The sequence below is a fragment of the Felis catus genome, chromosome A3, assembly GCF_018350175.1.
Source record: "Felis catus isolate Fca126 chromosome A3, F.catus_Fca126_mat1.0, whole genome shotgun sequence".
Classification (NCBI taxonomy): domain Eukaryota; kingdom Metazoa; phylum Chordata; class Mammalia; order Carnivora; family Felidae; genus Felis; species Felis catus.
The window spans coordinates 114,909,017-114,936,948 of NC_058370.1; the positions used below are offsets into that span (position 1 = coordinate 114,909,017).

The 27,932-nt window shown below is 51.0% G+C and overlaps 1 protein-coding gene across 3 annotated transcripts in view; it reads left to right on the forward strand.

Annotated features, from left to right (window-relative positions):
- Positions 1 to 1,295: 1,295 nt before the first annotated feature.
- LOC109496736 (xanthine dehydrogenase/oxidase-like) overlaps positions 1,296 to 27,932 on the forward strand; it is a 61,239-nt gene continuing 34,602 nt past the window's right edge. The window contains exons 1-14 of one of the 3 annotated variants that reach the window (XR_006595843.1): positions 1,296 to 1,445; positions 5,240 to 5,297; positions 8,123 to 8,219; positions 9,638 to 9,746; positions 11,742 to 11,868; positions 12,816 to 12,877; positions 15,960 to 16,028; positions 16,362 to 16,451; positions 17,582 to 17,723; positions 20,076 to 20,168; positions 20,774 to 20,925; positions 21,971 to 22,064; positions 23,419 to 23,528; positions 25,856 to 26,040. Coding sequence is in view for 2 of the 3 variants with exons in the window: in XM_045054719.1 (XP_044910654.1) it covers positions 1,404 to 1,445; positions 5,240 to 5,297; positions 8,123 to 8,219; positions 9,638 to 9,746; positions 11,742 to 11,868; positions 12,816 to 12,877; positions 15,960 to 16,028; positions 16,362 to 16,451; positions 17,582 to 17,723; positions 20,076 to 20,168; positions 20,774 to 20,925; positions 21,971 to 22,064; positions 23,419 to 23,528; positions 25,856 to 26,040 (1,430 nt within the window). In the remaining variant the exon portion in view is untranslated. The remainder of the gene's footprint in view (positions 1,446 to 5,239; positions 5,298 to 8,122; positions 8,220 to 9,637; positions 9,747 to 11,741; positions 11,869 to 12,815; positions 12,878 to 15,959; positions 16,029 to 16,361; positions 16,452 to 17,581; positions 17,724 to 20,075; positions 20,169 to 20,773; positions 20,926 to 21,970; positions 22,065 to 23,418; positions 23,529 to 25,855; positions 26,041 to 27,932) is intronic. The other 2 variants (XM_045054719.1, XM_045054720.1) reach the window with 2 other exon arrangements.

The following is a 27,932-nucleotide window of genomic DNA, read 5'->3' on the forward strand; positions in this document are numbered from 1 at the left end:
TTTTATGGTGACCGGTCATCCCACTTTGTCCTGGACTGAGAGGTTGGTCCCAGTATCAGTGTTTAAAGCAGGATAGTGGGGACCAAAAAGGGACGCTTGGTCACCCTACAAGTGAGATTTCATCTCCTGCTTAAATAAAGTCTGTGGAGCAAGAGGGCATTGTGTTGACAATGTCCTGGCAGTCTGCGGTTTCAGTGAGCTGTTGCTACACGGACTACTTCTGCCTGATCCTCCTTTCTTCCTCCAGGTAGCCTGCGAGGGGCTCAGGGGAAGTGACCTCCTTCAGAGAGGCTGGCTGAGTGGCCACGTGCGTTGTTAGAGGACTGAAGAAGACGGGCGGGAACACTCGTGTGTGTGCACGTGTGTGAGCTGGAAGGCACAGGTGGGTGCTGACCACAGAGAGCCTATGGCGGTGTCCAAGTGGGTGACGTTCAGGTGTGTTCACACCAGAAATTCATACTGGATGGGAGAAGGCTTTCAGCTCTGTGTTAAGTTGGCCTGTGCCTCTATGGTGTGGCTGTTTTAACTTATTGATATCGATATTGGTTTATTGTTGATATTTTGAAATATTCTTAGGAGTTACTCTGGGAGCCAATGAGAGGCCTTTCCCTGAGAGAAATAAACAAAAGAAAAACTTCAAAAATGGTTTGTTATCAGGATGATTTTTGTTGTGCTGTTGAGAATACAGGTGCAATAGTTGGAAATATTTGGGTTCTTGGCAAACTTACCAAGTACTGCTAAAACGTATCATTTGCCTCTCAGGCACTCAGCTCTTGGGGTCATGCATATACCCATTTACAGGATGAAACCAGCTGAGTTCTGAGGACAATGCTGAGGTCCAATGCTAGGTTTTGCTTCTGGATCACTGGGCTCTGTGGCTTGTGACCCCTGTGGTCCTCCAGGCTGTGGGAGAATGAGTCCTTTGTCTAAGTGCTGAGTCTGGGTTGCTGTAAACCTGAATGGTAAAATGACAAGTGTGGACATGGAGGGTGTGGGTCATTTCTACTGCCGTGGCTCTGTGCATGGCCCTTCTTCCTTCTGTGGCTGCGGCGGTAGGGAGAAGCAGGTTCCATGAGGGCAGTGCTAATGACAGCAGGTCACCTGGCGGCAAGGCCCTCCCCTCCCCGGTTTCTGCACTGGCCTTCCGCTGTGCTCTTTGACACAGGTGTGGGGAGGGCGATTTACCATGTAGGAGTGTTTGCATTTTTCTTGATTATATAAACGGGTAGCTTTTGCCAAGAACACCCTGTGCCCTGAGGCTCTAGGCTGGTTTCTTCCCATTGGCTGGCCAGGTTTCATTTTATTGGGAGCTGTAGTTTCCAAGTTGTCAAGGGGCCATACCTGCTGGTGCCTCTTGGGAGCGAAGCACCTGGAGGCAGGGGCCCACACCCCATCCCGTAACAATGACAGCGGATGAGTTGGTTTTCTTTGTGAATGGCAAAAAGGTAAGATCCAGCTGGCCTTTGGTCTGGCTTCTCTGCTCCCCTGAATGGAAGTTTGTCCTTTGGAAGAGGCCTGTTCTCTCTCTCCTATTCTCTTTCTCTCTCTCTCTCCAAAGCCTTGCTACATTTGGGGTAACACTGGGGAGAGAAAACCTTCTCAGAGCTAGAACACAGTCAAAACACATGAGGGGCAAAGGAGTGGGGGGAGGCAGGCGAGAAGAGCGGTCTGAGTTGCCAGCGACTCTGCAGCAGCAGAGACCCTGGCACAAAGCCGGAAAAGGGCACAGGGTCCTGGGTGGGACTGGAGGTCACCCACCATGCCTCTGTCTTTGTGTTTATTCCAATACATCCTGAGGCTTTCGTTGTTGTCTTTACTGAGAGAAGGAGCAGGAACTTGGTTTCTTGCTAATACCGGGATAGAAGATGTAGCCTTTGATTCAGATATTTCACATATGTAAATATGACAGCTAACTTGTGAGGACATTTACTGACACCTTGTGGCAAGCCACAGTTTTTTGTTTTTTGTTTTTTCCTCCCCATAAGGGGCATGTTTCTCTCCTCCTCCCCCCCTCCCCAGTATTGCAATAAATGTTTCTAGTCTCTAACTTTGATAAAATAGCCCCTTGGGTGACCTGCACTGGTGCATAGGGACGTGGGGAAGGTAGGGGTTGTGGAGCAGAGGGGGCCTTATGATGTGGGTACCAGTCTTCCAGGCACAGCAAGGCTATGAATCTTTGCCAATTTCACTGCAGGTGAGGGGTGGGGGGGTGTAAGCACATGCCTAGTCCCATCCCCTTCCCCCCCACCACTGCTGGGGTAGCCTGGCCTGCTCCGGAAACCCAGTAGGGAATGAGAGGGACAGTAAAAGGACAGCCATAGTTTTATCTTGTAAATGGCCATGTGGACGGTGTGAGTGATGAATGTGTCCAAGGTGCCCAACCCCCTCCAAACGAGGGTAGTTTTATCTGTTTTGCTCTATTGGCACTTTTGAGTTGAGAGATTGGGTGACGTTTGAGGTAATTTTCAAGAACGAGAATGTACTTCACAGGGCGGGTAGTGGTTAAATTGTCAGGATGTGTTTGCGTGACTAGCAAGGGAATTGCATGAGCCATGGCAACATCCGTGCTCTGAAGACCGTCGTATTCAGTTTGAGGGGTGCCACCGGGAGGCACTGAGGATGAGGTCAGCCGTGTTCTTCCGGGTTCGGTGTGTCTCTCCCTGTAGATTTCTTTTCAGGACTGGCATCTGGCAGCTAGCCATGAGGCAGGGCAAACTTCCCTGTTGACGCTTGTGAGACTTTGGCATCTGACATTTCCAACAACTTTGTTGCACTCAGCGGCTGCGTTGGAGAGTGTCAAGAAACAGTAGAGTTGGCTTTCTGGAAGGGTTACCCGCACAAAGCGTCTTCTGTGGAATTTTTCTAGTCAATGTTTGCGAGTGAGCACCTGGATTCAGTGACTTCCAAGGCCGTGTCTTACTCTAAGATTCTATTATTTGTTATGCCATCAGTTTGTGTGTGACAGGACAAGATTCTGCTCTTCTTTAGGGATGAGTAAATCCATAATTCATGAGAAGATCCTCTGAGTCTGTGAGACTATCTTGATCATCAACCTTTCACCCACTAGTTTTAGCTCCCATTGATGTTTCTTGACTTGGTAGTTATTGTGCTGATTGCAAGATTAGGCTAACTGTATTCATTAGTTGGAACTCTTCTGTCAGAAAGAACTTTCTTTCTCTCCAGTCTGTTTATTTATCAGTTACCACTTTGGACTAGTAATTTTAGTTTTATTTAATGCTTTATAATCCATTAGAGCTATTATTTGTTTTGATGCTTAAATTTTATCAGAGATATCTGCTGAACCCAGCATTTCCTAAGCTCATATCCCCACGAAGCGTTTGTCCTTCAGAATGCCCACTAGCGTCCTGTTGAGAGAGAATTCTGTGGAGTTTACCGGAGCAACCCTGTAGCCGTGCTGTGAGGTGGCACAGCCATTCTCTGTAGGAATTCAAGGAAGGTTGGACCAAGTGTGCCTGGAGTGATATAAAAAGTCTTTGCCGGAGAGGTTTCACTGTAGTATAAAGACTATATTGTCAGGAGAGTAGAAGAAGAAAAGGCTGAAAATGAAGATTAGTAACATAATGGAAAAAGGCCTTGGAAGACAGTCTAAGGAACTTGGATGTTATCTTGAACACATGGGAAGGCACAGAAGGCACGGAACAGGGGGCAGATGTGAAGAAAGCCGAGTTGGACGATAAGCAGAAGCTACAATTTGGGGGGAAGTAGTAAGCTAAGAGGCTTCTTCCTGCAGGAAAGGAGGCAGGGATCTTTATTTGTGTGTTTATAACTTCTCTGAGAGAAAAGAAATAACTCCTTGTGTGCACCTTGTAACCAGGACTTTGGACAAACTGGATCTGTGGGGTGTAATAAAAGAAAGCTAATTTGTTTTTCTACTTTCCTTTAAACTTTCTTCAAGGGGCAAATTCTGTCAGTTTTATGACTTGTTGGGTTGCTCCTAATCAATAAAGCAGTGCTGTGGTCATTTCTAAGTTTCCATACACAGTCTCAATTCAGGATAGAGAGGTGAGGATAGCAAGAAAGTTCTCATCTAATCAGTGCTGGTTAAGATGGCTTCCCACCATGGGGAGCATTCATTCAACTGCAAGTCTCACGACATCGGGCATGTGTTTTCCTCTGGCCTGCAGCTCTTCCTCAGTCTCCAGTTTAGGGAGGACTACTCCACACAGACTCTGTTGGAGGTCCCATCACCCTCTGCAGTCAGCGTTCTGGGGATGATTTAAACAACTCCACACCAACTTTCTCTCTTCTGCATGGACTACACTAGGTCCTCAGGCAACCCTCCACATCCTCTGCTTTCCCAAACTCTGAGAGTACTCACCAATTCCAATGCTGCCATTTCTTCTTCAGTAAGCCTATCTTTAGCTTTTAGATACGCAGACCACTATATCCCCTGTTCTACAAGGGCAGTATGTTAGCTTCACATGTAGGGCTATGGAAGCCCCCTCACAAAGTTTGAGGCATGAGATACCTCCTCTCCTCAAGCTTAAGAAGATGTAAGTCTCACAGAACCATTCTCTGGAAAGAAATTCTTGTCACAAATTCTCTCTCTTTAATCATCCCAATCACCCAAACCCTATTACCCTTGAAAACATATGATGAATGTGAGTAGTGAAACAGGTTGTCATGGATTTCCTTAGACTATTTGCATTGAAAACTGGTACCTCACTTTGTAGACCACATTTTCATCTTGTTGAATACATCATTTGTGGGCCTTTGGGTTGAGATCTCCTCCACATCTCACATGTGTTAATGTTATTGACTGTGCTAGCCCACCACACACAATACTCCCTGTGAACACAGGCCAACAGACCGGCTCTCTACCGTCTGAGAATGTACATGCTGGGAGGCATAGCCAGAGACCTGCATGCTGCCATTCTTAGCTGTCCCCGGCATTCACAGGTGTGACCTAACAGCTGGAAATGAGATGTTTGACTTTAAGGGGGCTCTGCCTGGCCAGCCCAACAGAGCAGGCGCAATACCTAAGCCCTCCGTGGTAGGTCCAGAGCAAAGCACTAAGGTAGAATTTTGGAATTGGAGAATATCCGCATGTACACAGAACGGCTTGTAGTTCATATGTTCATTCTAGTGGAATTATCAAGGAAAAGACCTTGGTTTTCATGACATATTTAGCACATCCCTATTAACTCCACAGATTCTTGGGCAAGACAGTGGCTAAGTATACCTAGGATTTCTTTTCTTTCTTTTCTTACTCTTATAGGTGGTGGAGAAGAATGCAGACCCAGAAACAACCCTTTTGGCCTACCTGAGAAGAAAATGTATCCTGACTTTGGAGGGGGAGGGGGCGATGGGGACTCATTCTCTAGGCCTTATGTCACTTTCTAGTGATGGGTGGGAGGCTGTGAAGTGTGGAGGACAGAGCCCTAGAGTCTGGCTCTGGGCCCCTGCTTTGTAGCTCTGTCACTCAGTAGCTGTGTGACTCTGGGAAGTCATCTGAACCTTCCAGGAGTAAAATTACCTGCTGTCCACTGAGAGGATTCTTCCTGATATTTCTTAAGATCTCTTCCAGGTAAGACTCAAGTGATGCCAGGGTTTAATCCAGGGCGTGTAAAATGAAGAGCTGTGAATGGCCCTCATTAGCCCTGGTTAAGCTTCGCCACCATTCCCCTTGAGGAGGGGACCTTCCTCAGGAGATCCCTGCTGACCCATAGAGGGCTTCCTGGCAATCTTCCCAGCTCTGTGAAGGCGGAGGGAAGGTCAGAGGAAGGGGTGTTCTTTGGGAAAGGATGCCTGAACTGGGGAACTGTATAGAGGTGCCATCCGTTGTGGAGATGGTGAGCCCCAGGAGACAAGTGACAGTGGAGTCCTGAGGGGCCCTTGGGATGCTCCTCTTCCCTCAGCGAAGGCAGGGTTCTGTAACATCTAATACCTTGTGGTCTTTCAAGGTAGGAAAGTATTCTGAGACCCTAGAACAGAAACAACAGAGAAAAATATGATAGGAGCTGGCATTTAAAGAGCATTTACTATAAGTAGGTGGAGTTCAAGGTGATTTTCATATGTGATCTCACTGATCCCCATAGCCATTCCTTTGACAGAGGAGGAAGTGAGGCTGGCACATGAGAAGGTCCTGCTTCTTGCTCATGTTCTGGGCAAATGCTAACAGAGCCCAGGCTAAAGCCCAGAGCCAGGCTCTTAACCTCCCACCCGTACTGGAAACTATTCAGGGTTGGTTGTCGGGATGATGCTCATCCTGACCTCCTCTCACCCCAGAGGCAGGGATGTCCAGTGGCTCATTCAGGTGATATGTCCTGGGACAACAAAGGATTTTTTCAGTTCTTACAAAAACAAGTCTGAAGTCCATGGCCTTACCTCTAGTTCACTCACCTCTTACCGGATGGTGTCTGGCTCTCGTGTACTTTGTCCTGGATTTTCCATCTGGAGAGCACAAGTCTGGAGTTTCACAGCACATGAACTTGGTGGCTCTTTTGCAGAGGTGGAATCACTCAGTAGGCTCAGAAGACTGCACAGAAGTCTATTTCCAGCCTCTCTACCTGGGAGGTCTGAGAAGAGAGGCACATTCTCAGAGATGGTTGACATCAGATTTAGTTTTCTCATAAGGTGTCAAAGGCCAAAAATTCTCATAAATGTCTGATCATAGCAATTGCTAGTTTAAAGGTTGAATCTTAAATGAAATCCCAAATGAAAGTTTTCACATACATGAAGGCCAGGTGGCTTCTTGCTGTTGGTGGGGAGACTTCATTTCTGGGAGTTCTGGGAAATAAAGAAGGAAAGGAAAGGAAAGGAAAGGAAAGGAAAGGAAAGGAAAGGAAAGGAAAGGAAAAAGAAAAGAGCCCAGTCTTGATCTCTACCCCAGCTTCCAGAAAGATCCCCAGGCTACAAGATTTTGTTAGACTTTGGGCTCCTACCATTGGTTTCCATGTGCCTCTATATTGTCTGAATTGCTGCTAATGACATATATTCTGATGAGTGAGAAGAATAACTTAGGGCATAAAGAGCATTTCCCAGATGTGTTTTGAAAGAGGTAGCTGCATGGTGAAAGAGGAGCCCCCAGATCTGGAGTCAGATGATGGTGTTTAGGCCCTAACACAAGGGAAATTGAAGGTCTGTGTTGCCTTGCAGGGCTCACATTACGTCCTGGGCCTCAGTTTCTTTTGTTTTGTTTTAATCTGTGGGGAAATAGTACCTCCTACCCCACTTGCTCACTAAATTATTGTGAAGATCAAATGGTCCCATGGGTGTATTTTTCAAGTGTAAGATACTATATCATCATTAGTTATTAATTTCATCTTGCCAGTATGGGAAATGACCAGTGATAATGACCTCCCTCTTTGGCAGATAGCTGGATGGCTTAGAGGCTTGCAGCCTACTGGGAAAGCAGGCCCATAGATGGTGTGTCTCAGGCAAAGGGGCAGCTTTAAGTGCTGTTCTCTAGAATAGCCTATTCCTTAGGCATGTTAACAAACTCAAAGTTATCAATTCCTGCCAGTGTATGTAAGACATGGCTCCAATAGCAGTCCCCAACCTCAAAGAATCTTCCTTTTAATTTATGTTCACATAGCCTATGGGTGGATATTCAAAAGCCCCTCATCCAACCCTAATTTTGGTTCCTGGACTTCATCAACCCAAAAGGTTCAAGGTGAAGAGTTGGGACTCAGAAGGTCCCAGAAGAGATCAAAGTCTCTTTCCGCCAGAGTGGCTTCATTGCATACCCAGCCAGGATGATGTGAGGGCTGCCCCACATGCTCAGCCTTTGAGGTGCCAGATTCACCGGCCCAGTGAGACCACAGGGTTGGGAGCCTAGAAGAGCATGCCAGGAAGACCCTGCAGTCAAGAAAAATCTCCAGGATTGGAGAGGAGTGGGACCCCAGTTCCAGGGAATACTTGGGTGCTGTCTGATGGGACGCTGATACCTTTCTTCTGTGCAGTGGGGATGATCCTGTTCTCTGCCTTCTGGGGTACAGTGTAGGCTTTTCTGGAGACAGAGGCTGTGTGGGTCTGCTACCTCCTTGGGTTGAGGGGCTTGAGCCTATGTGGGGCGATGGCTGGCTCTGCACATGCACTTCCCAGCGGCCCAGCAAAGATACTTCTGTGAGTTCATGTTCCTTAACCCTCGACCATCCAGTGGGGCTGAGCGGGACCAAGCTGGGCTGTGGAGAAGGGGGCTGCGGGGCTTGCACGGTGATGCTTTCCAAGTATGATCGTTTCCAGAACAAGATCGTGTATCCTTTGCCGGCTGACTGATTGTCCATGCAAGGACTGTGATGCAGGGGTCAGATTGTGAGTGTGTGTGTGCATGTGTGTGTGTGCATGCACACGAGACCTTTCTTGATGTTTATTTATTTTTGAGAAAGAGAGAGACAGAGCATGATGGGCGAGGGGCAGAGAGAGAGGGAGACACAGAATCCGAAGCAGTCTCCAGGCTTGAGCTGTCAGCACAGAGCCCGACGTGGGACTCAAACTCACAAACTACAAGATCATAACCTGAGCCAAAGTCAGAGGCTTAACCGACTGAGCCACCCAGGCTCTCCTGAGACCTTTCTAAGATCCAGATTAATTTCCCATCCTATGAAATCCTTTACTTGGTCTCAACTGCATATGGGATAAAGTCCAATCACTGTGCTTAGCACTCATGGCCCACACAGGAAGGTATGCCCACCTTGCCTCTCTAGTTTTCTCCCTTCGTGGGACCAGCATCCCACCCTTGGGACAACTGTGGACTCCTAACACTCTCTTCCCACTGATTTCCTGGTCTTTGCATAAGTTGTTATCCAAGTCTTAGAGTGTCCTTTTTCTAGGCCTTCTCTACTTGGCTACTCTTGCTAGCTCTGTTGGGCTGGGTAAAATATTACCTCCTCTGGGAAGCCTTCCTTGACCTCCTAAGGTTGGGTTGGGTACCCCTTGTCTGTGCAGGTCCCACAGCGCCCTGTGCTCAGCCCTCCTGAAACACTTACTATAAACTCTTTAGATTGCATCTTTATTCTGGCTTCTATTTTCCTGAGTTGACCACAGACTTCTAAAGAGCATCGTACACACCTCCATTTCCTCAGCCCTCAGCAGAATGCCTGGCATGTGACTGGCCCTCAGTAACTGATGTTGAGTAAATGGATGAGGGGTTCATAGAGAAATGGATATCAGGAAGCTCTGTGTAAGGGGCTGGTGTCTCATGTTTCCCGGGGACTGCCCCTCCCTGTTCCCCACAGAGGATGGGAGAAAAGGAGGTAGCTGAGAGCCGGGGAGCAAAAGGGACTGAAGCTTCTGAAACTGGAGAGGCTTTGGAAGGGTCTTACAGAGAGAGGAGCATGAGCTGGGCCTGGAACCTGCGGCAACTTCCTCTTGACTCAGCCTCTAGGGTCGGGCTAAGAGGTGACTGCGGGTGACCCTGGCGCCCGTGCTCCAGCTCGGAGGCCTAGGATGCACTGATGCATGCTCCATAGGACCCTGCAGGGGCTCGTGTCTCCCTGGGGCGTGGGGGGGGGGGGGCTTCCTTTGTTGTTATCCCAGAGTCCTGGGTGGAGACTTGAGGACAGCGGTGGAAGAGGCCAGAGTGTAATGTAGAGTGGGGAGTAATGACACAAAGCGACTCAAAGTCTCTGATGGCCTGTGTGGACAATGAAATGACCTTAATCTGGGGCTCCAGTCACTTTTCTGCCAATGCCTGCCTGGCCCCCATCTGCTCTTTGCATCATGTTGCCGTGACGACTGTGGAAGGAATAGGAAGCACCAAGTCGAGGCTGCATCCTGTGCAGGTAACTGGAGGAAACAGAAGCTCAGGCCAGGGCTACAGACTTTCTTGGGAATGTGAGGCTGAGTGTCACTGTCAGGCCGGGAGGCGCTGTGGCCCGGCCACCTCTCCATCTCCTCTGGGGTGATGAGGTGGAAAGACGAGGCCCCAGGCCTAAAGCTCCCTCCTGGGACCATTGCATGACCCCGAGGGAACCACGAGGTCAACCAGATCTGGTGGCCAGGGCAGTCGGGTCATGCCAGACCCGGAGGGGGGAGCCGTGATGGATCTCCCCACCAAGCCCCCTGAGTGTGCTTAGGGAACCCCTGTCATCTCATATTCAAGATTCCAAAAGCTCTGTGCTCTTGATTAAGAAGCCTGCCTATTCCCTGCTCCCTCCAATGGTAATCCCGTGGCTCCTCTCATGTCCTGCCTGCAGAAAATACAGATGTGAGCTACAATGCCTCTATCCTCACTAACATGGAGGTTAGGATGGGCTTAAGAAGAGAATAGAGGCATCTGAATGTCTGACCGAGGCTTTTTTCCTGATGGTATCAGGCCACCTGGCAGTGGATGGAAATTAGGTACAAAGAGTGGACAGTAATCTGAGAGGTTTTGTGGAGAGAATCCAATGCTTTGGGGCAACGTGGAAAGCAATGACAGCAGAGCACTGTGGGAAGGGAAGGCCATTGTTTCCAGAGCTCTTTGTGTGGGGAAACTGATGCAGGGGTCTTCTGGACATTATAATCACAGAAGGTACCAGAGGCAGGCCCACTGGCCATTTAGGAGACATGTTGCTCAGATCGTGCCTTTCTTGGGCACTTTTACGTGAATGTGGGGCCAGGGCCTCTGGCTGAGCAAGCTGGCTGTAGTCTAGGGGAGGCGTGTCCTGACCAGTCACCTGAGGTCACAGGGGTAATGGTTCACCTCTATGGCTTCCTTTCTTAGGGAGCAATAGGGGGAAATCATTAAACTTTTCCAACCAGCAGGAGATGTTAGTGGGGTAATTTGAGCTTGTAATTTGCTTTGAAACAAGCAGATGAAAGACAGAACAGTTGAACCACAGGGATCATATCTGGATAATCAGCCAAAACCCTCATTTCCAATGGTACAGATTCTTATTCCCAATGCACTTATTTTGGCCCCAAGTAAGTTGTAGAGCCAGATTCACTTCTGCTTTTCCATTGGCTTTTTTCTTGTGGTTCCTATGACACTACGCTTTGCTCGAATTCCTCCTACTTCCAAGTTGGCGCCCACGTTCATCTCGTTCTTAATAAACACTGATTGAGGGGTGCCGGGATGGCTCAGTCGGTTAAGCCTCTGACCTTGGCTCGGGTCATGATCTCACAGTTCTTGGGTTCGAGATCCCAAGCCTGTGTCGGGCTCTGTGCAGACAGCTCAAAGCCTGGAGCCTGCTTCGGATTCTGTGTGTCCCTCTCTCTCTGACCCTCCCCTGCTCACACTCTGTCTCTGTCTCTGAAAAGTAAATAAACATAAAAAATGTTTTTAAAAGGCTGATTGAGTTGGATTGCAGGCTAGTGCATTAAAAGAATATGACACAGCTCTTCCATTCACCTGGTGCGATTTTGGCTAAATCTTTTAAAACTCTGGGCCTGCTTCGTCCTGTGTCCAATGCAGAGAATGGAGGGTGAGAAGTCCTTCCGGTTCTACTGGTCACTTTTCTTTGAAGAGGCTTTTCTGTGAATAACTAGCATTGGTCGACTACCTGTTATGTGCCAAGTATGATAATGTCAAGGGTGTCATGTGAATTATGTCATTAAATCCTCACCACAGCCCCAGAGATAAGTACTAGGGTGGTCATCATGATACAGATGAGGGGCCTATGGCTCCCGAGAGGGTTGGTAACCTGGCCAAGGCCACAGTCGGCACTAAGACTGACTTTGTGCAGTGACTGCTACCCCATGCCACCTGTCGACGTGGACTGGCTTCAGCTGGGTCATCTAGAGAGCCTGAGAGCGTTTGTGCCAATGCATATGTCTACGTGGTCTGTCCCTTTTAGGAGAGAATTGCCAAAAGCCATGGCTCCCAGTGCGGGTTCTGCACCCCTGGCATCGTCATGAGCATGTACACGCTGCTCCGGAACCAGCCTGAGCCCACCATTGAGGAGATCGAGGATGCCTTCCAAGGTACGGGCCTGGAGGCACAGCCTAAGGGGTCGAATAGCAGCTGGGGCTTTGCGGAGGTTAGGGAAGGGCCAGAGTGTCAGCCAGGAATGGGTTGGGAGATGGGGCACTGCCTTTTGGAGGAAAGGCTCAGGTACCCCAGTGTGGTGGCTATGGTCTGCTGGGAGCTTAGCCCTCTCTGAGTTTGAAGAACACTCACATGGTCTGGAGACCTCCTGGGTCTCCTGCCTTAGTAGTTCATCTTCCTGAGGTGTCCTTCAGCGCTCGGATGGGGTGGCACTGCCTGGTTGGCACAGGAGGAGATCCTGTGGAAAACTCCACAGAGGCTAGTCATGTGGCTTCCATTCTTCTCAGCTTTTATTAGACAGGATCCTGGAAAGGCCACTTAATGAGGAAGGTGGCTGTGATTCTGAGCCTTGGGCAGGAACTGGCTTCCCACTTGGCCTTTTGTGAATGGGCCCAGGACCCTGGGCATGGTGTCTGTGCCTCTGAATTGAACAGAGAAGACTTGCATCCTTTCACCATTTCAATTCATCATCGACTCAATCAGTTGTATTGAGTCCTATCATATGTCAGGCACTATACAAGGTACAAGGGACACAGGGATGTCCCAGGGGATGAAAGATGGTTTCTACGCTCACGGAGTTTGCAGTCTGAATGGGAAGAGAGATTATAATGTAGTTTGATAAACTCATTGAGAAGGCCATGACCAGACACCAGGGGAGCGCTCAGAAGACACCTGATTCGGTCTGGGCAGTGTAGGAAGGCTTCCTGGAAGAAGTGATAGATGTTTTGAAGTCAGAAATACGAGGAGGAGGACAGGGTGTTCCAGGCAGAGACAACAGAATATGTAAAGTGAGTATTCAACTGAGCCAGGATCTAAAGTCACAGGCCCCTCACCTGCCCCCGGTGCCTGTGCTGACAATGCAGCTTTGTCCCTTGGCCCACAGGAAACCTGTGTCGCTGCACAGGCTACAGACCCATCCTCCAGGGCTTCCGGACCTTCGCCAGGGTAAGTGGGGGCTCTGGGACAGCTCCTCAAGCAGTGACACTCCAAAATCCCAGTTGGCAGGGTCCAAGGGCCCCTGGAGGAAGAGGAAAAGGGGGGACGGCCAGCTGGTGGATCTACCTGCGTTGGACTCTGTTGTCTTTGTTCAGTCCACGTCAGTAGCACGAGGACTTCCCTTCCAGGGAAGGCTTGTTCCTGGAAGAGGCACGATGCCCAAGGCTAATTTCCTCCAGGGCGTTTGGGCCTGACAGTGCTCTTGTGGCCAGGTGCTGAGCCCTGGTGTTAAGTAACAACCCAGCCCACCCCGCAGCTGCGCCTCTCCTCCTTCCTCTCCGAGCTGCTTTCCGTGGTTGGCACTCTGCGGGGCCTATAAACCTGCTAATGAGATCTCCAGACAGTGTGAATCCCTGCAGTGTTCGTACACCTCCAAGGGAGAAGTCTGGGGCTGGCTCGCGGGCCCTGATTACATAAACACGACACACACCTGCCATCTGCCAGGGGAGGGGGGCAGAGGGCTGGCCTCTCCCTTCTTGGCTTCTCTCCCAGCTTCTACCTGACCCCCCAACAGGGTCGAGTTGACTCTGACCCCAATCAAACCGTCTCATCTCAATTTAATTTTGGGTTGGGAGCAGAGTCAGATGCCTTTCACTGACCTTTCGGGGTGCTACATTAGAAAAAGGATATTGTATCCAGATGACCACAAAGAGTGGAGACACAGACAGAGCCTATGGGAGGGAGGGCAGCCCACTCTGCTGAAGGCGTTTGATGACAAAGAGCAAGGAGGTGCGGATTTAAATGAAAAAGATCCAAAGACTCCTCCAGTCTTGGAGTCTGCAGACCTGGGTTCAAATCCTAGTCTTTCACTTACCCGATGTATGACCCTGGGCAATTTCCTTGTTTCTCAAATGGGGATTATAATGGCACATACAATATTATAACGTTGTAATAATACATATATAATTATAATAATATTACAAAATTATAATAATGCCTATAATGATTCTTATAGTGTTTGTGGAAAGTACTTCTTGTAAAGCCCTTAAACAGTGCCTGGCACATCTTAAATATTAAGTATTTCTTCTATCACGCAATAATTGATCTACATAAATTGCTCAAGCTTCCCTGAGAGCCAAGGATTGTTAATCTCGCCCACGTATTTATTTCTTAAGAGGCTTCTCAAAGAGCTACAATCTTATCAGCCCTCCTACTTTCTGAAAAAGTGAAGGGCTTTTGAGTGTAGTAGATGGTTATGTCCCTTCTCAGGGTTGGAGTTTTGTCATCGTTGAAATGGTCCTCGACCAGCTGCCAGGCGGTGTAGAGCTGAGTGGCCTGAGCTCCCCAAATGACTCGCACACAGGGTGTGCTCAGAAGCTCATGCACACTACTCGTTGGAGACCCCCGTCCCCAAGGTCTTATTCAGAGCCTTTGAACTCTGACTTTACCCACAGTTCTAACAAACCTGCCTACCTCATTTTCATGCCCATAGCACACATTAGGTAAGTGAGGAGGATTTGCCGGAAGGAGGCACACTGTTCACAGCAAGAAATGGCACTGTCCATCTAGCAGCAGGGAAGGAAATGGAGGAACAGTAAAACGAGCACGAGCCTAGTAGTCTAGTACGCTGAGAAAAGGAGAAATCTCTCCAGGGGAGAAAAACCCAGCCTTATCCAACCTCATTGACATTAGACATTGAGGGAGTGACACATTATTGTACATCCCAGTAATTTATGTCATGGCCATGGCAATGGATTATCAAGAAGAACAATGTCAGGAAGAATGAGCTGACACTTCATCCGGAAAGGGTACTTTGGTGAAATATGTCCTTCCCCCGCCAAGCACCGGGTGAGTGAGGCCGATGGCTTGCTGTATGCAGGTTCCCTCGCTTTGGTTAGGGCCTGGTGATTCTCCTGCATCACCCCTCTCCAGGAAGACAGCTGAGAAGAGACACTACAGGGACATTTACTTCTTCCAGAGGAAAAGGCAAGGCCGTGGTGGGAGGGTCCAGAGGAGACAGCACTGTGACGTCCAAGGCAAGGCTGTGCAGAAGGCGGCTGTGCACGGGGCAGCACGTGCAGGGACTGAGGCCAGGGCAGGGTTCTCTGTTGGTGACAGGTCTAACAGCACTTTCTTAAAGGCCATACTTTCAGCCTCCGTGGCCCTGTGGGGACTTTCCTGGGCCCACTAGTGGGGTGTGACTCATCCTTTGGGAACTGGCAGCACAGAATGGTGTTTCCCATGATTCAAGTGCAGAAGGGCCACCCCAGACCTGCTGCTGTAGGAACTGGCTGCCTTGGAGGCGTGCCCGGGGTGGGAGTTTCTCCCACCTTTGCCTCTGAGCATGGTTCCATGATTCCAGAGTGTCTCCCAGGTCCTGAGCTGAGACTCCCGTCTTCTTAGGACGGATCACTCAGGTGGACCCACCCCTTCCCCACCCTCATTTCCTTCGTTCTGGGAGCTCTACCCTGTGCCCTGCCCCTGGCACCCTGAAAGATCTTGAGCTAGTCTTTCCCCAGGGTGATGGGTCATCAGACCTGTACCCATCCTCAAGCATAGGATCACAGTGAGGAAGGAAGTATGTCTAGCTTTCGTGAGGTCATCTGGCACACTGGCTGGACACCTCTTTGAACCCAACACTGGGCCCAGACATGCTTTGAAGGAGCTCCACCAGACCCCAGCCTGGAAAGAGGCCATCCGGGCCCCCTCAGAGCTTGACTGATGTAGAAGTAGAGGCTCTTGGGGGCCCAGAGAATGAAGGGGGAAAATGGACCTAAAGATATGTTTTGGTAGAGTAGGACTTAGCTTTAATAGAGACATTTTCTCAAAATTTCCTGGTGCTTCCAGGAGAGATCTTACTTGTCTAGTCATGAGTGACTTAGTCTCCATCAACCAAGAAAGGGAGAGTGGTTAGAGCAGAGGTCTTCCGTCTGCGCAGAGGTCAGTGGAATGGGAGCGGCTGGCGGCTGTTTCTACCGATGCTGGCACAGCAGCAGGCCTCAATTTCGTTGAATATTCAAGATCCAGGGTCTTTAGCTTCTGTGAAAACTCTTTGCAAATATTTCTGTGTGAATATCTGTCATCTTTGTAGGATGGTGGGTGCTGCGGAGGAAGTGGGAACGACCTGAACTGTTGCATGAACCAGAAGACAGACCACAAGGTGAGTGGGAGCTCCTTTCCCTGGAAGCCTGGGGGCCAATCTCAGATCCAAGGAGCAGCGGACTCTCTTCACAACCTCAGCAGTGCGGCCAGAAGAGGAAACGTTGATGCCCACCCTGAGCGGGTGGGGGGGGGTGTGAATGTGCACATTAGCCCCGGGGCCTCTGGCGAGACATCCTTGTTCCTGCTTCCCAGGAGCAGCAAGGCCCCCCACCAAGCCTCCTGGGGTGGGGGTGGGGAGGTGCAAACAAGCTCGCTTGGACAAAGGATTGGGTAGATCATACAGGTGTTTAGAGGAGGAGATGAGGTATCACTCATCTGTTCCCTTTCCCAGCAGATCACTCTCTCGCCATCTCTATTCAACCCGGAGGAGTTCACGCCCCTGGATCCCACCCAGGAGCCCATCTTCCCCCCAGAGTTGCTGGTAGGTGATGCCCCGCGGAGAGGCCCCGCTAATTCTGTGCCATGAGCCCCTGGAGACCACTTTATTCATACCAATGGGGACCTTTGTGTCCTTGTCCTTTGGGTTTTCCTTTCTCCTTCTGACACTGGAGGTCAAGTCCCTCTGTCACATACTCCCAAAGGGACCCACCCTTGTCGCACACATGTCACTCTGAGCACAGAGAGTGGATCCCTCCAGGACCCTGTGTAGAGTAACAGGTGCTCCAGAAGCATCTGCTGACCTGGCTACGTCGAATGTAAAAGTAAGTCCCTTAGCACCCATTCTCCTCCTTGCAAGCAGTCCATTATTTTACAAACCAACAACCAAGAAGCAAAGCTGTACTCAGAGGGCACAATGCATGGCTTGCTGCTCTGGTTTAAGGACACTCTCACACCCACCCTCCCACCGTGACGATTCTGCTTCTTCGCTCCCACATTCATGGCAAGGAAAGTATCGTGCCTCTCTCTAAGTTCCCGAGTGCAGATTCCCTGGGGGGTGTTGAGCACATGAAGACAGCCTGTTGAGTCCAGTGGGACAGAAGGAAGGGCTTTGGGGCAGGCCACCGGCACACCTTTCTCTGGATCGTGTAACCTTGAGCAAACTGTCAGTTTGATTTGGAGTTTCTATCGCCCAGCCCCAGGTCACCCCTCACACACTAGAACCAGCCTCTGCTGCGTTCCCTCCTGACACCCCTTCCTTTGCTACCTCGTCCCCCCCACACCTTGTCCACTGCACCTGCTGGGGGCAGCGGGGGTGGGGCAGGGGGCACTGCACTGAACCTGGGCTTTTGGTCAGAACAGTCCAGGTCACCTGGTGGCAGGTGAAGGTCCCATAACCTCCTGGGTCCTCAGGTTCGTCCTGCACCTGTAAAAGGTGGGGCTAACGATGCTTCCTCCCCGGAGGTCTCCTAAAGCCTAAGTGAGATCATGTGTGTGCCACGTCCTCCCTGCCTCAGTACGTGCAAGTTCGCCTCCCTTCTCCCCGGACCTGGATCCTCGTTCTGAATTCAGTATTGAACGAATCAGTAGAAGACTAGACCCCTTTGGGGACCTAAATTCATCAGGGAATGGCCGTAGGAAGGAGACTGTGTGGCAAGAAACTACATTTTCCAGAGGCTGAAAGATACTCCTCAGAAGCAGTTGCGTTTTGAAGGCGAGCGAGTGACCTGGATCCAGGCCTCAACCCTGCAGGAGCTGCTGGACCTCAAAGCTCAGGACCCCGAGGCCAAGCTGGTGGTGGGGAACACGGAGATCGGTGAGCGCGGGTCCGGCCTGCAGCCTGCAGTGGGCCAGTCTGCCTGGGCAACCCCACGCTGGCTGTGTGTCCTCAGAAAACTTGCTTTTCCTCCCCTGGCCCTGGTTCCCATTGTATATAGGGGGGAATAACACCTCCTCAAAGGGCTGTTCTGAGTATTGGATGAGATCCTTACTGACCGCTCTCCGGAAACACGTCGGGTGCCAGCTATGTGCCGGGAACTGTGGGAGGAGCTGGGCTACCCAGATCAGTGTCTTTGTTCGTTCTCTGGAGTACCTCCCAGTGGAAGTGAGGGGGGAGCAGTGGAAGTAAGGTTCTAGGCCAGTGACAGATGCTAGGGGTTCCAGAAATGACATTCTCTTGTCCCCCACTTTTTCTGGGGGGTGATGTGGTAAAGGCAAAGGAGAGATGTGCCAATGTGACTGTGTCTGTGTTGCCCACGACTGTGGCCACCAGCCCTGTTCCTGCCACCACCTTGGACGTGAAGCTCACAATACGTGAATGGGCCAGGGTGGCTGAGGGATGTGTAGCTCTCTTCCCCCATGCTCGAAGGGATGGAAGCAGAGGTGCCCAGGTCGCTGCTAATGTCCATCCGTTCCTGGAGCTGGCTTGGCCCTTTTCTCCTTTGCTGGCTCCCAAGCCCAGGGAGGCTCCAAGGAGAGGATCGTGGCCTAGGCAAGGTCTTAGAGGACCTCTGGTTTCGGGGCAATCGACATACTTTTAAGCCGCCACAACCATCCTGTGGGAGACTCCTGGCTATTGTTCTGGAAAGAGTCCCCTGGGTCCTGGGTTTTTGTTGGATCTGAGGACACAGAGAGGAGGGCCTGGCTTGGCTCTAAGCTAGCAGAGTACAGATGCAGCCCCGGCCCCGTGAGCACAGGTGTGGTACAGAGACCCCAGCTGCAGTAACGTGGACACGTGAGATGTGCCTCAGGCGATGTGGTCCTGAGGGTCTACATAGCTGTGGCCCTGGGGTCCAGGGCAGCACGAGTTAAAGTGGAGGACAACTGTCTGGAAGAGTCTTTGATCTCCTTTGACATGTGACATGTTCCGTGTCATGGGTCACCTAACATCCTGGATCCAGTTAGATTCTAATAGAAGGGAATCCATAAAAATTTCATGAGCTCCAAGTGAGAGGGAATTTCTTACGACCACTCCCTCTGCCTCACCCCTTCTCCCTTATACATACACGCAGCAGTGTAACCACTGACAGCCAGGGTAGGGTGCTGGAGAAGCTGGGCATAGAGAGAACCTTGTCAAGACAGGCCATGGATGGCCTCTGTCTGCAGTCTTTATCCTGGGAACCGGTATTCAAACAGGCCAGATTCCGCAAAGCCTGGCCACCCATCAGACACTCTGAATAGCCCCCGAGAGGGTGGGGAGGATGGGCAGACATTTCTTTTTGAACCTTCCCATCTGTAGGTCTGTGGGAGGGGCTGGGAGGTGCAGAGCTAACCAGGTCTCAGGAACAGAACAGAGGGGCGTCTGCTCACAGACCTTTCTAACTTGACAGAAGGCCGGTAGAGACGTGTGGTCCTGCAAAGTCCTGCTCAGGCAGATGTCGGGGACCAGGAGGCAGATTTGATGTTTTCTCTCTCAGACGATTTTCCTTTTTGTCTGAATGTTAGACTTTCGTGTTATTAGGACCCCAACTCTAAGAATTGTCTGTTCTTAGCTGTGTAATGTGGGCAAGAGCCTCACCTTCCTGTGCCTCAGTTTCTCTTCCTATAAACTGAAAATCACAGTATCTCCCAAGGCTATTGTGAGGATTTAATGAGTTAAAACATGTAAAGTGCTTACATGGGTTCTTGACATATTTTAGCATGCTGCGGCTTCATCTACTATCCCCCACCCCTGCCCACTCACAGACACACCCTCACACACACAGGTTAATTCACATTTCACCTCATTTAACACTAAAAGACACGTCAGCAGGGCCTATGGTGGTTCCATGTGTGCGAAGTGTGTATGACAGGATCAAGCAGGCTCTCCTTAGTGAAGAGCAGAAAATCTGAAGGTGTTGAAGGTCCAAGCACAGAGTCAGAAAGCTAAATTAAAAAAAAAGGAAGCTTCTCTGGGTGATAAAAGAAATCAAAAGGCAAAAAAGAATTTCATCTCATCTGAATTCCACTAGGATTTTTGGGGGGAGGGAGAGGAAGACACAGTTTGCCGGCTGATATTGTGGAAACCGTACTGAACCCCACATCTTATCTCCTGCACCTGCCAGTCCTAAGACACCCACAGAGCATGATGCGATCGTGAATATGTCATAGGTCCTGTGTGCGTGGTGGGAACAATGCGAAGCCCACCTGGTAGTAGCCTGTTAACTTCGGGTTTCTTGTTTTTCTCGAGGCATTGAGATGAAATTTAAGAATATGCTGTTTCCTAAGATGGTCTGCCCAGCCTGGATCCCTGAGCTGAATTCAGTGGAGCATGGACCTGAGGGTAAGGAGGGGTTTGCCCTGAGCCCACGGAAGGCTGGGAAGCTGGGGATGGGTCCCTTGGGAGGGGTGGCCAGTGCCAGGAGAGCCTCTCCTTTGGCTGCGCTGCCACCTGCTTCTCCTGGAGCTGGCTTGCGTGGGGAGCAGGGACGCCCTTCATTGCCTTCCTCCACTGAGCATCTGTGGCAGACTGCCAGGGGGCGAGGGGGGCTGTGAGATTCTCCACAGTCATTCTCAATCCTGGCTCCACATTAGAATCGCTCACAGGGGGAGGGCGTCAGTGCTGGGAGGTCTTGGGTACTTTAATAAAGAAACAGGACTTCTCCCTCAGAGATCTGATTGTATTGAGATGAGAACCACTGGTTTAGAGAAGAGAGCATGCTGGTTGTAGGATCAAGAGGGCTGTGGTTGAGTCCTGGCTGGTGTATCAGCTGGGTGGCATGGGGCAAGTCCCTTCACCTCTCTGGGCGTTAATTTCCTCATCCCTATAAGGATGTGAGAGCTGGTTCATCGTCACTCAGGTACCAGTAAAGCATGGTAGGGGCTGTGTGTCCAAGTGTTTTCTGAACTGTGAAGGGAATCGCTGTTTTTCTGCGCATGTGTTCCCAGGTATCTCCTTCGGAGCCTCGTGTCCCTTGAGCTTTGTGGAAAAGACGCTGCTCGATGCAGTCGCCAACCTTCCTGCCCACCAAACAGAGGTGTTCAAAGGTGTTTTGGAGCAGCTGCGCTGGTTTGCTGGGAAGCAGGTCAAGTCTGTGGCGGTGAGTCCCTGTTCAGGAGCCCTCAAGGCTGAGGTCATGGGGCCTTTTGTCACGAGGCAGATGCGCTAGTCTGTCCTCTGCTGAAGATCCGGTGCACCCCAAACTCTAGTGCTTAGCGCTATGTGGGGTGTTTGTTAAAAATGCAGTTTCCTGGGCACTGCTCTCAGAGATTCCGACTCAGTAGGGCTGGGATGGAGCCCCAAAGGTGCTTCTGGGGAAGGGGGCCTGCGGGTCACTCTTGGAAACACATGCTGTGTGCCTCAGTCTTTACCCCTGAGGTTGGCAAGATGGAGCCTCCTGCCCACCTTGTTCCTGAACTTGGCCGAAGCTATCAGCAAGTGGATGAGAGATTGAGCCAAATGTAGTCTTAGACTACCTTTCATCGTTGGGGGGAAAGCCAGAGGTAGACACCCCCAGAGAGGAGGCAGGGGTCCAGCTGTTGACTGTTCACAACTAACTCCAGACTAGCCCCCGGGTTCCCCATTTGCTAGCGGCATTCACACACCCAGGACCATTGGCGGCTCACAACAGCTGACGGTGTAGGGTTGGCGGGGGTGGGGGGGAAGGAAAGCCACCCCGTCCATTCTATTTTGTTGTTTTCAATTAGAACAAAACCCAAAGGAAACAGCCCCCACCCTGTTCCCTCACCCTACCCCAAGCACCTGACACCTCTGATTGTGGCTGAGTAGACAGAAGCTGAGAATGCTCCCCTAAATTCTCCAGCTGGGTGGGAATCTACTTCCAGGAAGTATTTGCTTGCATCATGTGATAAACCACCTCAGCCCTTTCAGAAAAAGTTTGGATGAAATTGGGCAGATTTCAAGGAGCTGACCCACATTACCGACGAGTAAATTTTAGAGCTGAGATCCAATCCCAAGTGTTCGGATCTCAGGTTTTGCACGTTGTTCTGGATGCTTGAGTTACGCCGGTCTTGTGCCTTCAGCGAGCAGGTGTCCCCCACCTGCCCTGTGTTCTGCAGCCTGCTGTGAGAGCAAGGTTTTCCTGGGTGGGCTGGGCTCTCACGCACACTCTCTGCTTGTTCTAGTCCATCGGAGGGAACATCATCACCGCCAGCCCCATCTCTGACCTCAACCCTGTGTTCATGGCCAGTGGGGCCAAGCTGACCATCGTGTCCACAGGTGAGAGCTACGTCATGCGGAAGTCAGGAAAGAGGGCCCCACGGGCGAGAAGGCTCACAAGATAGGTGACTTTTTGGAGAGGCAGGGCCCACAATTCAATGACCCAGCCATCCTAAGGTTTGGATCCCTGGGAACTGCAAGGGAGATATACCCAGACTGGGGGCCAGGAGAGCCAGACCATTTCCTTATTAAGAATTCCCAACAGGATCTGTCACCTAGAAGCCTTACCTAGTAGTGTGCTACAGCCAGAATGCACTGGCTCGCCACAGCCCACAGCTGGATTTTCAGGGAGTCTGCGAGTGTTTGATAGACGTGGCCATTATTAAAAATTGAATTGTAGAAACTTACAATAAAATAAATTACATTAAAAATAAAGGTAATAAGTGCTCAAAATTCATCACGTCCTAATATTTGAGTTTATTTTACTATTGCCCATGCCCTTAGAGTTATTCCCATCTGTTATATCTGTAGAGTGGAAATGCTAAGTAATGATATGCAGCTATGCACCGTCCTTGTTGGAGGGTCCTCGAGACCATCCCCAGTTTTGATGACTCCTAGGAAGTCAGGGAGGACTCCCAGGACTCAGCCTATCGTCATACTCATGGCCATGACTTATTAAGTGGGAGGACACAAAGTAAACTTGGCAAAGTGAAGAGAGACATGGGGCACAGTCTGGAGGAATTCAGGCACAAGCTTCCAGAGACTTCTCCCGGTGGCGTCACACAGGACACACATCATTCCCTCAGTCACAAGCTGCATTGTGATAACGCACGTGAAGTGTTGTCTGCCGGGGAAGCTCGTCAGACACTGAACAGCTAGGGCTTTTTGGGGGGTTGGTTGCGTAGCCCTTCTTGGCAGGTACCAAAAGCCCAGGCACCCGGACAGAAAGCAGATGTTCAACATAAACCCTGCTGTTTGTATGAACAGTTGTGTAGACACAGTCAGTCATCTTATCGGGGAATCTGCTGAAATCCAAGTTCCCAGAAGACAGCCATGGCCAACCTTTGTAGGCAGTCCTTTCAGAGGACAGCAGGCGTGTCATGTCAACTCTTTGCCACCCTCTTTCCAACTTCATGTTCACTGATGTCACTCCGGGAGCCTGAAATTGGCTATGGTGGGAGTATTGAGACCGTAGAAATTAGCAAGTACTGCAAATCTGGACTCCCTCCGCCCACACATAGTCCATTGTTAAACATTCACCAGCACATCCCTGCGTAAGGATTTTAGATGGAGGATCTTGGCCCTAATTGTGCCGGCACTGCCCTCTGACTGTGGGTACCAGAGACCAGGATGGGGAATTTACCGGTGCCTCGTTCTCTGCTTTCTCACATCGCTGCATCCGGCCTGTGTACAGGCACCAGGAGAACGGTTCGGATGGATCACACCTTCTTCCCCGCGTACAGAAAGACCCTGCTAGCTCCGGAGGAGATACTGCTTTCCATCGAGATCCCCTACAGCAGGGAGGTGAGCTGCTCAGGAGCGTCCCATATCACTCTTACCGCAGCGAGGCTCCAGACAAGAGACCAGAGTCTGCCTCAGGGACCAAGCTCAGCATCTCTCAACTTTAACAAAGTCTCTGAACACTGCCTTTCACCAGCCATAGTGTTCTCTGGGCAATGAAGAGCTTCAGGGCAGGGAAGAGGGCATTCCATGGACTCATGGCACGTGATCCTGGGCAAATCGTTTCAGATTTCTGAGCCTCGGCTTGCTCGTCTGTAAAACGGACACAGTGTTACCTACCCGGGAGGTTATCGTGAGGCTTGAAATCAGGAATGCCTAAGGTTCCAGGCCGATGTCCAGAAACCAGTGGGGATCTCCATCTGGTAGCTAGCAACATGATTTCAAGAGCACATCCAGCCACTGAGCACTTCTGCCCCAGGTCAGAGGAGACTGGGGCTTGCACGCTGAGTGGAGGGGCTGCCCGTGGGTCAGGCCCACACATGTTGATGAGGTGTTTATTTGCTGACCTTGCTCTGAGTTGGCGTGGTTGCATTTCTGCTCATGGGAGGTTTTTCTGTCCTGTTGAGGCAAGTCTGGGCACTTCTGGCTGCCTCGCTGTTGCTCCTGGGGGCCCGTGGTGTCGTCACCAGGTGCCTCTCTCTCCTCCCTCACCAGCTACACATTCCATAATGGGCCGTGTAGAAAAGTGATCTGTGTGAGGCTGGGAAAGCAGCTGTAATGGAGAGTATTAGGAGTTTTACCCAGGTAGCGCTTGAGCGCGCGTTACAAGGCGTGTTCGCCCTTGCTAATTTTGGCCCCCTTAATGAGAATGCTAATTAAATTAGAGCCATGATGTCCCTGAGGTGGTTCCTTAACTGATTTTCTAGCTTGTCCTTATAGACCATTTTGAGCAGTGATTCCCAGAGTTTTTGTATTTCACAGATCAGTAAATTTTCCTCTTTTTAATTATGAGTTGGAGAAGGGAGGAGGGAACAGGCATACAAGAGTCCGGTTTTTATTTTGCCAGATAGGGACATCAGCCAAAAACATTTCATAGGGGCGCCCGGGTGGCTCAGTCAGCTAAGCTTCCGACTTGAGCTCAGGTCACGATCTCACCGTTCGTGAGTGCAAGCCCCACATCGGGCTCTCTGCTGTCGGCACAGAGCCCGCTTCAGATCCTCTGTCCCTCTCTCTCTGTCTCTGTCCCTCCTCTGCTCATTCTGTCTCTCTCTCATAAATAAATAAATACACTGAAGAAACTCTTTAAAAACAAAAAACATGTCATGACAGAAAGGAGATTTTAATACCCAGAAGTAGGGAGGATTTCTCAAGAAAGGACAGCTGCCAATCTGACACTGACATGGTGTGGCACCCCGGTGGACACGTCACCGTGGACTGGCACAGTCCTGTTCCAGAACCAAGCCCAGACTCCAGGCTCACGGTCCCGGGGCCATGTTTGACATCGGGAATCCGGACTAGCGTCATGGTCAGGAGGAAGCCCAATGACTTCTTCGAACAGAAGTTTGTGGCCAGTGTGGGCATCCACAGTGAGCCTCGTTGGGTTTTCTCCACAACGCTTCCCTTAAGCCTCTGCCTTTGACGTTAATCAGAATTTGCGGTGCCAGGTGGGTTCAGACCTCCAGCAGAACCCGGCCAGAAAGGGCTTGATATGAGATCGTTCTTACCTGGAAAGTGACTCACGCGGCCCTCCTATCCTGACAGACAGGGCCTGCCTGGAGCCCAGTGGGAAATGTGTGCTCAAAGCACAAAGGCAGCTAGTGTTTCATAGTGTGGTTCATTCTTTCAGGAAGCAAGGTTTCTACCGTGAACGATAGACCAGTGGGAGAGACAGGCTAGAGAGAGCACGTGCACAGGCGTGGGTGAGGGTGCGTTTCATACTCCCGGTGGCATCTCGTTGTATCTGCTCGAGAGGCAGTTAAGCCAACAGAGGTTTCGGCACAGCCGAGAGGCTGGGTGGGCTCTGAAGCTGGGCAACAGGATGGGAGGACTGGGGGCTGGGGGACCCTGAGCAGCCTTTGTGAACATGTCTTTCCTCTTCCCAGCTGTTGGTTGAGAGAACCCTGCTCTCCTTTTCCTTGACTTTGGGTGTTCCTGGCCGACAGGGGAAATCTCGCCCGCCCCCTTTCCGGCTTCTGGGAGTGTTATCCGGGCCTCGTGCTGAGCGCGGGACAGTCGGCGCCGCCCACATCTTTGAGTCCCACCGGCAGCCCCTTGCGGGTTTGCCATGGCCCTGTCCCTTCACCTGCCCTTTCACCCCCGTGCTTCAGCCTCACCATCTGCAGTTGCAGCAAATGCAGGGGAGAAGCAGGAACCTTTCTCTTGTTTTGCAGGGTGAGTATTTCTCAGCCTTCAAGCAGGCCTCTCGGAGAGAAGATGACATCGCCAAGGTGACCAGCGGCATGAGGGTCCTGTTCAACCCGGGAACCGCGCAGGTGAAGGAGCTGGCCCTTTGCTACGGCGGAATGCACGACAGAACCGTCTCAGCCCTCCAGACCACGCGGAAGCAGATATCAAAGTGAGAGCTGCCGGCAGAGTGAAACGGCCAGTGCCGCTCCGACTCCCGCAGTGCTGCTAGCTGCCGGGACTGCCGGCGCCGTTGCCCTTGCCGCCGCTACAGCCATGACTTCCGCCCTTACCGGGCTTACCGCTGCTGCTACCCTGACTGCCGCTACCCGTAGCTCGATTCCTGGGAGCATGGCTGTGGCTGCGCCGGTTCCACCCGGCCTGCTAGGGCTCCGCTGCTCTTGGTACCGCTGGGCCCGCCGTTGCTGCGGCCGCGAGCGGCCACCGTTGCCATTGCTCTCACGGCTGGGCCTCTACTGCAATTACTGCGGCTGGCACTACTCACACTGGTACTGCTACTTCTGTTGCTCCTCTTCCCGCTGCTGCCACTGCTGCTGTTTCTGCCACCGTCACCCCTCGGGCTAGTGTTGCCGCTGTGGCTTCCACTGCTGTTCCCAGCGATGCCACCACTGCGGTCTCTCTACCGCCGATGCTCGTATTGCGGCTCTCCTCTTCCTGCGGCTCCTCCCGAGAGTACTGCCCACAGCGTTCCTGCTGCCACTGTGTTAATGCTGTTGCTGCCACTGTTGTGTGTGTCCCCAGCGTGACTCTCGCCACGACTCACGGTCGCGCCTCTGCTGCTCCTCCCGCTACTAGTCACAGTGTCGCCAGCGCTGCTGCTACTGCTCTCACCACTGTTCCTCTTTCCACGACTTCGACGCCTTCTGCTTTCGCTTCTACCACGGCTGTTACTTCTGCTGCTACTGTTCGGCCACTGCTAGTATCCCTCCTACGGTATTGCTGCGGCCACTCCCGCTGCACTCTGACTGTGGCTACTCCTACTCCTATGGCTAGTGTGTGGCAGCAGTTACCCCGAGCCCTTCCCCAGCGCTGGCCTCTGTAACGCTGCCAATAAGCAGATGGGTAAATAAGGCTTACGGTTGGCGTTTGGCGTTTGGCTCTTTGGTTCCGATGCCTGGCTCCAACACTTTCCAGACGGCTCAGAGAAGTCAAGTTACCGAATCTTCCGGTGCCTCAGTTTCCTCATCGGTAAAGGAGTATACAAATTTTCCATGCTACACTTTTACATGGAAATGAAAAGTGATCCATCGTAAAAACCACGGAGGACATTGCTCAGGGCGTTATAAGGACTGAATCGATTTAATTAGTATAATTTTGTGGTCGTTTTAAAATTGTGTCTATTTTTATTTGTATTATTTCTGTATTTATTTATTTTTATATTTTAGCGAGAGAGAGAGAGGAAGAGCAGGGGAGAGGGACAGAGGGAGAGACAGAGAGAGACAGAGAATCTTAAGAAGTGGGGCTGGGGGCGCCTGGGTGGCTCTGTCGGTTAAGCGGCCGACTTCAGCTCAGGTCAAGATCTTGCTGTCCGCGAGTTCGAGCCCCGCATCAGGCTCTGTGCTGACAGCTCAGAGCCTGGAGCCTATTTCAGATTCTGTGTCTCCCTGTCTCTGACCCTCCCCTGTTCATGTTCTGTCTCTCTCTGTATCAAAAATGAATAAACGTTAAAAAAAAAAAAAAGAAGTGGGGCTGACTTGAGTGGAAATGAAGAGTTGGGTGCTCAACCGACTGAGCCATCAAGGCACCCAAATTGTGTCTAGTTTTAAATTTTAGGAAACCGAGGGGTGCCCGGGTGCCTCACTCGCTTAAGTGTCTGACTTTGGCTTGATCTCAGGGTCATGATCTCAGGGTTCATGAGTTTGAGCCCCACGTCGGGTCTGTGCCGACAGCGCGGAGCCTGGAGCCTGCTTTAGATTCCTAGTGTCCCTCCCACTCTGCCCCTCCCCTGCTTGACTTCCATCTCTCTTTCTCAAAAAAAAAAACAAAACATTAAAAAAAGGTTTTTTAAAAAAGATGAGGAAACTAAGGCTCAAGCAAGTAACT